Here is a 13,842-nt window from a genome sequence, read left to right on the forward strand (position 1 = left end):
GTTTCCTTTTTTAATTGTATATATAACAATGGGCTGAACAGACCTGCAGATGGCAGCGTTGTCAATTAGATTGTGTGTTGTAAAAAATGAAATATCTAAATTTCAAAGCATCATTTTCAATAATGGACTGTTGTAGTACAGTACATTGAGCAGTTTAATTTCAGTACCCTGACATTTAAATCTGTGTTTACACTCTAAAACCTTTAATTAGGCCCTTGTCCTTTTAATTATGAAATATGTTACTGTTCTTATTATCATTGCAGTAAGGTTTTATACTGATGAACCTGGGAAGTGTTTTTTGTTTGTTTGTTTGTTCTTTCCCCAAGACATGGAAGAAACAACCTATGGGTGCATTAAATCCACTCTGTAACAGTCATGAGCGAATAATTTCTAAAAATGCAACCATAAAGTGAAGAAAAGGAACTAATGGGGGCCGGGGGGGGTCTGAAAACATACATTTAGGCAATTATGCATCCATCGCTTCTGGTTTTTAAATCATTAATCCAGTGGGATGGCAGGCCTACACTGACAAACAATTTATATTAGCTGCAGGAGCTTTAATTCCAAACATGAAAACGGTGTTTTGGTCAAAATCAAGGATATGTTAATGTAAAGATGACACACTTCCAGGAAAGACGCCAATATAGTGACGGGCTGACTGGAAGTGCTGCATTCAGAGTAGTTAGCGCCTCATTGTAATTGGTACGAGACCACTCCATTAACGTAAGCCATGGGGGTATATACTTTTAACACTCCGTTAAGATGTACTTAATGTGAACATTCCTTCATGTTTGTGGTAAATTTTAACTATTTAATAGTATTTATTACATTAAACTAGTTGATAACTTAAAAACAGATCGCGAAAAGGATTCAAAGATTTCAGGAACACTTGAACCACCCCTTTACGTATCCAAAATGGTATTATCTATTTGTAAGCGCTTCAGTGTGGTTGAAGAAGTTGCTACTCGCAGTGTAAACTGTGAAAGAGGTGTAACGAGTGTTTTAGCTCGCTATTTTTTTTATTTGCCGAGACAAGATAAGAGGTTTGAAAAAAAATCTGACAAAAGAGGATCCGTGCCTGAAATAACATCTTCATCGTCTTTCTAAACGTTACGGTGAGTAATTTAAAGCCTCATACAAAGTTAGCAGGGGATGCACTTGTTGCATTAGGCTGTACGGTTAAGGTTATCCCATCTTACCAACGCACCTTTAATGTCAGAAACTGTAAGAAATAGTGCAAGAAAAACAAGGCAAGCTTTGTTTTTTTAGCTGAAACATATCCTTGACTCTTTGTAACTTTAGGTATCCCATTCAATAATGTGTGTAAATAGTTCAGGTTGGATTTAACCAATCTGTTGATGCACAGCGTTGTGTTGCGTTAACTTTGGTATGTTTATCAAATTTACCCCAAGCTGGAAACTGTTAAAATGCATATTTGAATTTCTTTGCATTTTTTTAACGACACCAACATGTTGTACTTCATTTAAGAATGCTAAATTGTGCAAGAAATGGGGCAGACACAGCTTGCATATAACATTTAAAATCGTAAATATCATCTAAAATATTTAAGTTAAAGATTTAAGGCCTCGCATTTTACTTTTACAAGAACTTATAACGCAGTCTACCCATATACTTGCAGTAGTTTGATTCCAAACAGTGCGAATCCAACATATTGCAGAAGTTTTATGATTAGCATGAGCATATCAAGCAATTATATTGATATTTATGCACTTTGTGGGTCCAATTATGCAAAATTTTGCTCAATATGAAATCAAGAAGTTGTGCTTTAAGATACATTTAGGAGCCAGCTTTGACTGCTGAGTTCAAGTCATCTAGACAGCAGAAATCCACTTCACTTGTTGCATTAACACCTGAGAAACTATTCTAAATAAAACCTTAAATGTTTGCCAGATTTTAGGACTGAAGTTGAGACAATTTGTCATTGTGTAATGGCTTAAATGTTCCTCACAAGGCTATGACTCAAACATGTGAAAGATCAGCTCTCCCACTGCTGAAAAGCTGGCTCACCCTTTTGTTTTCAGGTGGTATGAGTCAGTGCAACACTGTTTTCCTGTGTAGTCAGATACCCCTGCTTATCATATTCCTTCTTACGGCAGACGCTAAGGGGGGTGCATGCACAGTGCAGAGGGGATGTTTTTCCAGTAGTGTGCTCAGAAAAAGGATTATGACAGTCTTGGAGGGGAATTAAGACATGCAGATGGCTGCTCTCATGTGATGCCAGGTTTCACCCTGGTCAGCAACAAAGGGGGATGTCTGATCAGACTTAAACCAACACTTCTTGGGTTGATGGAAGTCTTATTTTGGTGCTACGTGCTGCAAAGAGTAGCTTGCATATAGCTGATTCAAGTCTGGAATTTGGCTGAGTAAGGATGACATGCTCTCTTCTCAGTCATTTACTTAGTTTTCAGTTTTTTCTCAGTTGCTTAAACTTTTGATTTGATGCATTTATGAGTTATTTGCCAAAAAAAATGGAAATTGCTTGACATGCATTTGTTTAATGTACAATCTTCAAGGCATTAAAATTTTAATTTTTGTTTTTCTCTGAATCTCAAGTAAATGTATGTATGAAGTATGCAAGTTGGAAAAAAAAACACACGATAGCTCAAACACTCCCTTTGCATTTCTCTTGATTTCAATATTATTGCACAACACATGGATTGGTGGCTGTTTTACCATCCCTTTTTCTATCTCTGTTTGAACAAACACCCAAGTGAGGATGTTCATCAACTGAAGTTAAAGATGAAATAGACTAAGATCCTGCAAAACTTTTACAGTGCACATTGTATCAGTGAGTGGATTCAGTTTAAAAAAAGAACTGTAAGAATTCGTTATGATGTCTTGCCTATTGACCTTTTGTGCCATGTACAAGATGATTATCTAACGTCATAAACTAGTCAGATGTTAAAGCTACTGGAATTTCAGGTTTTTGATGTCTGTTAGCTCTGACACACTGATGTAAGTAAGGCCGTGTTTGAACTTGTCCAGAAATCACATTTGGTAAGACGAATGGTTTTCTCTCCAAGCCAAGAAGTTCAACAACTTGACAACAAGTTTTTTTTAAAGTTTGAATTTAAAGTCATTTATCTACGCAGAGAGAAACCCTGCATCTGCTGCTGTTAAAACCAATATAAACACTTTTTATCCCTGTGGTGTGTTATAGTTCTGGAAAATGTTGTGAAAAAAACACAAAGAAACAGCATTTAGTGCTTCTCAAGGATCTCTCTCCCTGCTTGTTATTGTTCGGTTAGAAATAAAAAAAAATGTTCGTTTTTGTACTTTAAAGTATTAGCTCAGCTTCAAATCAGAACATGTTTTCCTTGGTGTATTTTTATCTTTTCTTTACTAAGTTATTGTCCAGAGCTGGATTTAAGGGGATGAGAGTCGGCGCACGGCAGTAATTAACCTGATTAATTGATTCTGAGACGTTAATCAGATAAACCACGTACCAGTTGGGGCTCAGGGTCAGCATCGTGTGGTAAGCTTCACTCGGTTGCCAATATGCCTTCCAAATTTATCAAGGCTCTTTATTTTTGGTACTTTAATCAGAATTAACAAATAACACAGTTCTTTTTAAAGTTTTTTGTTTCTTCAGTCACTGTTTGATCATAAAAGGCATGCTCCAGGATTATCTGATTGTTTGAATCTAGTTAAGAACTATTTCTGTAGGATTAGAGTTTGGTAAGCTTGTTGAATTTGCCCAACTATTTCTTTGTTTTTAATTATAGACTGATGAAGAGTTGGCTGGTGATTTTGGGGGAAATGCTTTGATGTTTGACCAGTTTGAACGTCACAAATCGTTGGCTTGATCTGATTCATCTTCAGAGCATAATTGTGATGGTGAAACATTCGGACTCCTCAGAAGAGAACAAGTCATGTTGACTTAATCTTGGTTGTGGGGTGATTGGAGAAAATGAATTTCCTTTAATTTTCTTTTTTGCAAGATTTACAAGGATACATCCCAAAACACCGAACCTGGTCAATGCTATTTTGTGAAGATGTTGCACCATAATTTCTCATCCCCAAAAAATGAAAAGATTTCTAGATAATATCACATCAGGAGAGTAAAACAGTGCTTCATGTTAGTCAAAGGCTACCAGCCTGTCTTTTTTTCACCATTTATATTGTAGACTGTATAGGATAGTTACATAGCTGCCCTGGTGTCATCAGTCTGTTTTTGATATGAAGTTTTCTCAATAGGGCTTGGACGATATGCTATTCTCGTGATGCGGTTCTACTACGATCTTTGGGGTGGGGTTTGATTTAAATTGCGATTCTTCAATGTTCACAACCTTTGCAATTTTTGGTTTGCTTTATTAACACCAGACCATGTGAAAAAGTTAAATGATTATGAAAATGTCTACAGACTCTATCAGGAGCCATATTTTCTTTTTTTCAATCTAGTTTGTAAAGAAAGACTGAAATAAAGAATTTGCATTTGCAAAAAAAAGAAAATGGATTTTTGACAAAGAATCACAATTTAGATATTGTCAAACAAAAAATCCCATTATATTGATTTTTGATTTTTTTTTCTCTCAGCCCTAATTGTCAACAGGGGCCATATTGGTAAAGCTGAACTCAAAGCCGAGTTAGGATGAGGTAAAAAGGTGGGCCTTTAGCCTCTTTGCAGACAGCTATAAGGTTGCCTGCCTACCAGTCAAGTCATCCATGCCCTTAATTGAGCAAAAAGCCAATAACTTAAGAAGAAAATAATGAGTTATAAAAGAATCCACCTGTTGAACATCATGAACTATCCAGACCAAAACCATTATTTGCCCATGCTGTAAACATGTTTATTTTTGCGCTTTTGGAACTAGCCTCAAATGGACTGTGTCTTACACGACTCAATATGTCACTCTCTTCCAACATGTCCAGAAAAATGTCTTAGTTTAAGATGTTAGAAAGAAGGATGAGCTGGGGGCGGCTGTGGCTCAGTGTTAACATCACTCAATTGGGAAGTTGAGGGAAAGTTTCCCAGCTTCTGCTGTCACATGCCAAAGTGTCTTTGTGCAAGACGCTGAACCCCAAAGTCATACGCCAGCCACTGGTCTCATTAGTGTCAGTCCCAAGCCTGGAAAAATTGGATGGGTAGTGTCAGAAGGGCATCTGACGTAAAAATGTCCCATAACAACCTGGAGAGCTTGGTTTTGTCAGAGAGATCATTTGTGGCAATCCCTAAAAAAGAGAAAGGTAGGAATGAGTCATGGTATTTGAATAGTTGTTCATTCATAAATCTCATGGGGGTTATCCTCCTAAATAAATTTGAATCAGTGTTGCCCCAAAGCAATAAACTTACAAGGCTTACTCCACTGGTAGTTTTTTGTACTCATTAAACTAGAAATAAGACAAAACACTTGCTTAGTTTTGAATTTTTGCAGTTTATGTATCAACAAAAAAGCCAATCAACAAATACCTGGAAGGAACAAATTGTACCAGGGCTTATTTAGTGTTTGCTTTCGCTGGATGATGATGAAAGTTGGATGTTTCTCAACACAGAGTAGAATATTTAGTCAAATAGTGGTCTCATGTGCTTAGTATCTTGCAGGTCATGCTGTGTGATAAACTTCTGTCTTATTTCATCCTTTCTAGATTCACTATGGATGAACTGGGAGGAACAGATAAAAAGTGACGCACCAGAGACTGAAGCGCTTTATCAGAGAGAAACTTCTCACCTCACACACACACAAACTGAAAACATCATGTCAAACTCCACAAAGCAGGAGAGAACTATCTGTGTTCTCCTCCCCAACAAAGACCAGCTGGACATCACTGTTGGGGTAGGTGTAAAAATCCTCTCTAAGTGTCTACATTAAAGTTTCTTCATCACAGAAGTGTTTTGACTGCAGTGCACTATACTGAATACACACTTCTTTGCTTCTCCAGCCCAAGTCCACAGGGCAGGATGTTTTTAACCGAGTGACTGAGCTTCTTGGAATCAAAGAGCTGCACTTCTTTGGCCTGACGGTGGTGAAAGGTGAGTGCATTTCATGCTGAACATGAGCCTGAAAAGACTGCTCACTGTAAAACACACAACAGTCGCTCCAGACTGAAAAACATCATGCGTGATGAGACTTTCTACACACACAAAACTTCACGCATCAGATCGATTGATTTAGAGATTTCTTGTGTATGAAAAAGCTCTGCTTAAACACTTGGACTAGAACAATTTCAATCCTCCCTCCTAGTCTGCATAATCAAATGGCGTAATCCACTTTATCCCACAAGCAAGTCCTGAACTTTTTGTTGTATGCGTTCCTGCTCTTTTCTTTAGAATAAATACGTTGAAATGCCTTGGTAATCTTGTGTGGCTCACCACTTCAACAAGCAGCCTTTTGTTTTTGTGGTGTTGGTCCAGCGATCACTTCGGGCCTGGATTCCTGCAATATTAACTTCATTAAGCCAGGAATGCACCCTTGCATTCCTGCTCTTCACTGAGGGGAGGGATGGATTGATGATGGGAAGAGGAGAGTGGGTGTGCAAGGGGGAGAAGTGGAGAGACCGGCCATGACACAGAATGCTTCAACTCCTCAACTCTTACTCAATCACCTCGGTGAAGGATGAGAGGTGAAGGAGTTGGACTGAGTCAGAGTTTAAGATTGAAAAAGCTGAGAGGAGGGATGGATGTTTGAAGAAAGGAGTTGTGAAATGGCTCGGTTAGAGTGATTTAGCTCCACAAAAGAGATAAGGTGGATCAAACAGAGCATGCCCGTGTCATGACTCATCAGACCAGGCCGTGAATGGTACAACATCCACTTTCTCATCACGTTGTGCAAACAGATTTTTTAGAGTAGACGTATTTTATGAGAATTTCTGGAATTACATTCTCTGTGCATCATGAATGTGACGGCTCGGACAAGAAGAATAAAGAAATGTGGTATTTTTAACCTTAACAGTCAGTAGTTACCTTCAGAGCTGCCTCACTGATTGTAAGGCTAAACTGTTGATCACTGTTATTTTTAGTATTGCCAATTAAAATATTACAGAAGCCTGGATTTATGGCAGGAAATGAAAATATTTCATTAACAAAAAAAAAAATGCTGTCTCACCCACAGTTATATTAATGCAATCAGGAGCAATTTTAGTGATATTTTATTGACTCTCAGGTAAATTGTTACCAGCCTAGTGTTGAAAGTGTCTTATTTCTTTAATTCTTGAGTGACACAAAATGTGTCAGCATTAATGAAACATTATCTGTTCTTTGATTTGAGGATGGGACAGAGTTATGATTCGGAAACTTCAGGTTTTTTAACTTTTTAAAACCGAATTAAGTAAAAAAAAAAAAAAAAGAATGGGATTATTGATGTGGAAATGGATATAGTGGGAATTTGTGGTTATAGAATTAAACTTGCACATATTTCAAGTTTCTGTCAGAGTTGTTGACCGAATTAGACTGAAGTTTTTCCAAACTGTTATAATTATTTCATTCACAATACTTTTTAGCTCTGCTTGGCAACAATGTACATGTTTGGTATTGATGAACACAGACAAACATAAACATAGAGCTACATTGATTAGATCTGTTCTGTAATGAACTGGTAGCAGGACTAGACTGGTGCATCCCTAGTAAACTCTTTGTTGTAGATTGCACATTTTTCTTGTGTTCCTGTCTACTTGATGATACTCTGCCTGTGTGTTGTTTTCTGACAAAACCAAACACAGCCTTCACTTCACACCATCACTGCAAAGAATACATCTAAACAAGTGTTTGTCATTTTCAGTAAAAAAAAAAAAAGTCTGATCGCACCTGAAAGGAGCCACATTTTTCTGATAAATCCAGAAAAATGTCTTATTTCAAGATTTTGAAGGACAAAAATGGCACCTTAAGTGCTTATACACAGTCAAAAAATATAAACTAACAGGGTTAGTTTTTAAGCAGTTCAGGCATCATTTTTGTTTTTTTAATATCTTGATATAAAACATTTTTCTGAACTTTCAGGTGCCTCCCATTAAGATTTATAAGACAATTTTACCAAAATAAGACAAAAACACTTGATTAGATTCCAGATTTTGCAGTATAGTGTGTTTGGATAGTTTTGCCTAGCTTCCCAAAAGTTGCAAAATCAAGCTGTAATGTTGCAAAAGGTTTTTATTCAGCATATTTGAAGGCAGCTAAGATGGCACACCATAAAGGCCACACTGTTCTGCTTTAATTCAGCCTACACCTAAAATCTGACAGGAATGTTTGGCCATTAAAGTCTCAGAGCAGTGTTTGGTCCATACTGCTCTGCTCCAGCTTAAACCAGAGGATGTCTATATGAACATTAGCATTGTTGTTGTTATCTTCTTGCAGCCTCATTCACAAACGGCAGAACAAGGCCTTTTTCTTTACCCCAGTGAATCCCATTGTTGGGGAAATTTCACGCTTGGGTACATGGTGGTTTTGTTTGCTCGCTAACTGTCTGCTTGTTTCCTGATTGTTTCTCTCTTTCACAGACAATGAGCACATATTTTTAGACATGGAGGAGAAACTCACCAAGTACTTTCCTAAGGAATACAAGCAAGATTCAGGGAAGGTAAGGCAGACCGTCACGGAGACCAAACCTTTTGGTTTAGCACATTAGGAGCACTGAGCTAACTGTGACCCCTTCAGAACTATTGTACGTGTGAGTTAATTGGGAGGCACAGTTCAGTGGCCTACATGCCTCCACTTTTCATTAAGCATGACAGAAAGATGCTAACATACACACACGCACACACACACACACACTCAGGCCTCTCCTGACTCTCTGTCTCTCTGATCACAGAGGAGACTCCTGCCTCTCGTCCTCTGTCTCAAAGTGCAGTACTACATAGAGAATGGAAGACTTCTTTGGTAGGTCCATCAAATGTTCTTCACTTTGCTTCTGTTTTCTTTAAATCCATCTTCATCCTCCCATCTAACATGTTTTTGTTCCCCTCCCTCCTGCCCCCAACTTGGTGTGTTTCCAGTGAACGGAAGGCACGGCATCTCTACTACTCTGACCTGCGGGAGCGCGTGCTTCGCTCTGAATGTCGTCAGCGGGAGGAGGTTTACTTCCAGCTGGCAGGTTACGCCCTGCAGGCTGACTTCGGTGATCACCCGCCTCCCAGAGAGGATATGGAGACGACTCCTTACTTTGAACCCAAGGAGTACTTTCCCCCCTGGGTGGGTGTAACTGTGTAGAAACAGCATTTCACAGCTCTTTAAATCTAGAATCTGGAGTAAGAACTATTTTTGTGCTCTTTGCCTAAAGTTTCCCTGTTACTCCTTCCTTTTGTAGATTATAGCCAAGCGTGGAGTAGATTATCTCCTCTGCCATGGGCCCAAGGTGCATCAGGAGCTGTGGGGCATGTCTTCTCGTGATGCCACCCTCCTTTTCATTAGGGAGTCGTGCAGGCTGGAGGATGTGCCCGTCACATTTTACAGATTGCAAAAGGTATTCAGTCACTTTAGCCCATGAGTGTCCTGTGAACTGTTTTCAAAGAGGGCCACATTTAATACTGTGAAAATGACCAAGGGTCAGCAAATTTTACTGACATTTATTAACCCCAAAAGTAAAATATTTCTTTCTTTTATCGCAAAGTGTGGTTAAACATCCTGGTGCCTTCATTACAGACTGATGAAATAAATCACTCTGCTTCTGACCAGGGAAAAGATTCTCCATTAGGGGGCGATATGGGAAAAATATATAAGGATGTTTTTATGGCAGGATCAGGTTCTGGATTTTATCAAGATTACTTTTCATATTCAGACTACTTTAACAACATTTTTAGCCCCAAATATTTCTGATTTTTTTCTTTCTTATGCACAATTTTGTGCCTTTTCTGCACCATTTCATAACTTTAATCTCATCTTGTGACCTCCAATGTGTTTTTTTAACTCTCTCATTTTCACATCAAGATAAATCCATTCATTTACAGACGTCAGGTGTAAGCGTTGTTGAGTTTCTGCAGAAGGCACAGAGAATTAGCTTTATACAAGTAGCCTTTGCACAGTCCAAATGTAGTTTTGTATGAAGCTGGACCTCGGGCCTGACATTGGACATCCCTGACCTAGACAATTAAATAGAAAATTATACAAAATGAAAATAACTTCTTGTTACAGACCTATTTAACTCATTAAACAGTGATTACTGAGGCTTGTTGTGAGTTCATTCCAGGTGCTACCTCCCCCAGACTTAAATGTTTTTCCCAACAAAAATACATCAACTTTGCTTGTTTTTAGCTGTGCAGGACAAATAACTTCAGGGCAGTTATGTAACCCTGTATCTTTCCCGATTTATTGTCCTCCCCATTTGGAAATCACTCATCCATTGAGTGTTATTTTGAAAGCTGGTCCATTCGTTGCGTAATGTGCCCCCACTTTTAATTTGTTGTTAGCAGCAGCAGCCCTGTGTTTCTAGGCGAGGGGCTCAGCTGCAGAAAAGCCGTCTTATCTGAGCTGCTCAGATGCCTCTGTGACATCTCATCATTCATTTGTGCAGGACAAAAAGGAAGAGAGAGGAACGGCTTTGCTCGGGCTGACCCTACGAGGAATGCAGGTTTATCAGGTGCGTGCATGTGTGAATGTGTTATTAATGCACAGCATATACGTCAACACATACGTGCTCGGGAGTGAATCTGCGTTGGCTCAAGGATTCTGGCTGTGCTATAAAACCTGTGGGTAGACGTGTGAGGAATGTGTGGGGTTGCCACCAGCAGCAGAGCATGAGGAGATAGGAGCCCTGCCCGTCAGTTGTTTGATCTGTCCATCAGGGGCCATCTGGGGGGGATTAGGGCTCCAGTCCTGGCTGGTTAAAGAGCCAACGAAGCGTGAGATATCTCGAGAAGCCTTTGGCCTCTTTGCCAAGTCCAGATGGCTCCTTTAACAGACAAGACAACTGACTATTGATCACTAAATTTAAGATGAAAGAGGCATGTTTCATATCCAGAAAACTCAAACATTGTTTCTTTAATCATGTCTATGTTTCTGTGACAACAGGAGGCGAACAACATCCGACAGCTGCTGTACGACTTCCCTTGGGCAAATGTTGGACGTCTCACCTTCCTGGTACGCTAATTTCTGTTCTCTCTCTTCAGTAGGTGGGGTGGATGTTATTATTTAATGGGCATCAGCTATGTGCACTTCAGTGTTTGCAACATGTTGTCCTATTCAGTGAGTAAAGGTAATATGTCTCATTCAGGGGAAGAAATTTGAGATCCAGCCAGATGGTTTGCCCTCCGCTAGAAAGCTGGTTTACTTCACTGGATCCTCGTTCCGCTCTCGCCACCTCCTCCTGCACCTGAGCAGCAGCCATCGTATCTACCTCAGCCTCTTGCCGGCCCTCAAACACTTACGCCAGCTGGAGGAAACTGAAGGTAGGGGGAAGGAGATGAGAGGATTGTTTACCCCTTTTGTTCCTGCACTGCTTGAAACATTTCCCAAACAATACATCCTATTAGATTCAGACATTTTTGTGGTTTACCATCTCATGTAGGAATGATTTTTGTCTCATCTCAGAGAAAAAAGGTTACAGGGAGTCATACATCAGTGATGACTTGGACCTGGACCCCCAAGGCAGCGAGAGCAGCCCTGGTCTGTCCCGACGCTCCACCAGCAGCTCTGGAATAGAAGCTGATGCTCGACAACACAGCCTCTCCACAGAGATGACCTCCATGGAGGAGGACGGTCAGCAACATACAGAAAAGTGTTTCAGCTCAGCAACGAGCCGCGGCAGCTCCTGCACCTCTGGGTTTGACGCAGGAAGTAAGACTCGGATGGAAGACGAGGGATGGCAAGAGGAAGGTGAGAGGATGAAACATTTGTTGAATTTGTCATTTCTGTGAATTTGATGCACTTTAAACTAGGTGGGATACATTTCTTGCCAGGTTTTTAAGACAAAGACAACTTTTTGTGTCCTCAGAGATCCAATCCAGTGTAGGAAGTCCAAAGGAAGTTCTTGTGGATGACCCTGATGAGATGTTCCAGCTGGCGGATCTTCTTGAGGGAGTGTCAGTCGACTGTTCACAACTCTTCCCAGAGTTTCAGTTGACAGGTAATGCTGTTTTTCCAATCCAGAGATCCTGTACTTTTAGAATTCAACCCTTTGTCCTGAGTATTATTTGACGGACATGTCATTGGCTTTACAGAAAACAAGACAGGTCCCCCAGATTCAGATGAGGATCTGAATTTACGGAATAAAGAGTTATTAAAACAGGTTGGTTATCTATCTTCCTTTTTCTCTTCCTTTTTTGATTTCTCTGTGTTACTTTCTCACCTTCTGCTCATGGTGATTCTAGATCCAGATACCAAGATCACAAGTTTCAGTGGATCGTCACAGCCACAGTTTGGACGATGTACGTCATTTCCCACCTCCTGCACCTCTTGGGACAACACTACCACCTGATTCCTCTCACAGCTACACATTTGGCCTTCCAGATGCCTCAATAAACACAAAGACTCCCACTGATCACTGCCTTTGCCCGCCTATACACTGCCCAAACAAACCTTCCTTCTACGGCCGCCGGTCAACCAACTGTGTCTCTTTGGACATGTTGGGTGACGACCAGTTCCTGGAGTTCATACTCTAAAGATAACATCTGTGCTCTTCCTTCATTCACCGTGCAACTTAAGTTGAATGTCTCAGCGCTTCTTTAAAGAGGGATGTGTGTGTGCTCCAAACTGTAGAGACATCATGACAGAACCAGACATTCCATTTAGAAAGACATGGATTTTAACAGATAAAACACTTGGCAGCATTTAAATCAGAAAACAAAACATATTTATTAATGTTGTACATTGTGTATATACTTCTGTCACTATTTTATCACATTTGAACCACTGAGAAAAAACATTGTAATCTTTTTTATTGACTTTTGTAATCAACAAATTTTTTTTAAAATGTCTAAATATGTGTTGTTTGGGCATAAACTTTAATTAGACATTTTAAGATCATGTGAATTCTGGGGCCATGTGGTCATGGGACTTCATTTCCTTGCACTTAGCCTATTTGCTAATGTAAACAATGCAATTTCCTTGTTTTGTGCAAGAGGGTCTCCATAAGCCACAGTGCTTGCAATGTTTGTCTTCTGTTGTTTTACTTTTATGATTATTTTTTACCATGTTCTTTATTTTTGTATAGAGTGCTCTGTCATGCTTTTCCTATTAGGCTTATACAGCAATGTAGTCGCTGATGTGGAAAATTGATCCTCTTAGCAGCTGGTAATGCATTCATCCAAAGCCTTCTTCTATACTCGCCTCCTGCTGTCATAATTACAACACACAAGTATTAATTGTGAAGAATCATTTCGGCAAACAGTGATGATCTGCAGTATTTTGAATTATGTAATCCTTAACAATAAGCCTCTCTGTCCAACTTTTCCCAAATGTTTTCTTGTAGTAAGAAAAAAATAATAATAATTGGAATACAAAAACTCTAATGTCTTCGGCCAATATTCACCCACTGGACCAGTTGAAAACACAGAAAAAAGATCACGCAAAGCCAGTAATATATGTATTCACGATACTGTGCATCTCATTTTTACCTGAAGCAGAGTTTTTTTTTTTTACGATAGTGTCAATAAAATCTTAATGCCTTCATATAAAACAAGTTCATGTTGTCTTTTGCACCAACCTTAATTATTTCATTATTATATCAACTCTGATTTTATGGATGTAATCATCATCTCCTTAAAATCGTATGCTGCATTTGTATGCAGGTGATAAATTTGTTTTTTTAAGCATTTTCCTGTTCATGAGCCTCTTCATGTATTGAGATATTTTACACTTTGTTGCTTAGAGCTGAAATTGATCAAATAAAGTATTAAAAAATGAAATGTGGCATAGAATTTATACAATATATATATATATATATATATATATATATA

The 13,842-nt window shown here is 39.1% G+C and overlaps 1 protein-coding gene across 1 annotated transcript; it reads left to right on the forward strand.

The window, feature by feature from the left end:
- Positions 1 to 924: 924 nt before the first annotated feature.
- Positions 925 to 13,583, forward strand: LOC141794679 (FERM domain-containing protein 6). The gene is made up of 14 exons (XM_074675077.1): positions 925 to 1,115; positions 5,608 to 5,795; positions 5,902 to 5,992; positions 8,452 to 8,531; positions 8,763 to 8,830; positions 8,947 to 9,142; positions 9,258 to 9,413; positions 10,461 to 10,526; positions 10,958 to 11,026; positions 11,160 to 11,334; positions 11,477 to 11,761; positions 11,880 to 12,011; positions 12,106 to 12,173; positions 12,256 to 13,583. Exons 2-14 carry the CDS (start codon positions 5,619 to 5,621, stop codon positions 12,544 to 12,546), a joined length of 1,854 nt encoding a protein of 617 aa, XP_074531178.1. The 5' UTR covers positions 925 to 1,115; positions 5,608 to 5,618; the 3' UTR covers positions 12,547 to 13,583.
- Positions 13,584 to 13,842: the final 259 nt, after the last annotated feature.

Source organism: Halichoeres trimaculatus, unplaced genomic scaffold (assembly GCF_033239565.1).
Source record: "Halichoeres trimaculatus isolate MK-OKI-2021-1 unplaced genomic scaffold, fHalTri1.1 fHalTri1_scaffold_8, whole genome shotgun sequence".
NCBI classification, from domain to species: domain Eukaryota; kingdom Metazoa; phylum Chordata; class Actinopteri; order Labriformes; family Labridae; genus Halichoeres; species Halichoeres trimaculatus.

Excerpts from the sequence above, each read along its gene's own strand:
- LOC141794679 (XM_074675077.1), top strand. The coding sequence starts at position 5,619 with ATGAACTGGGAGGAACAGATAAAAAGTGACGCACCAGAGACTGAAGCG. Across the intron at positions 9,143-9,257 it reads AGGAGTACTTTCCCCCCTGG|ATTATAGCCAAGCGTGGAGT; the intron begins GTGGGTGTAACT and ends TTCCTTTTGTAG. Across the intron at positions 12,012-12,105 it reads CCCAGAGTTTCAGTTGACAG|AAAACAAGACAGGTCCCCCA; the intron begins GTAATGCTGTTT and ends TTGGCTTTACAG.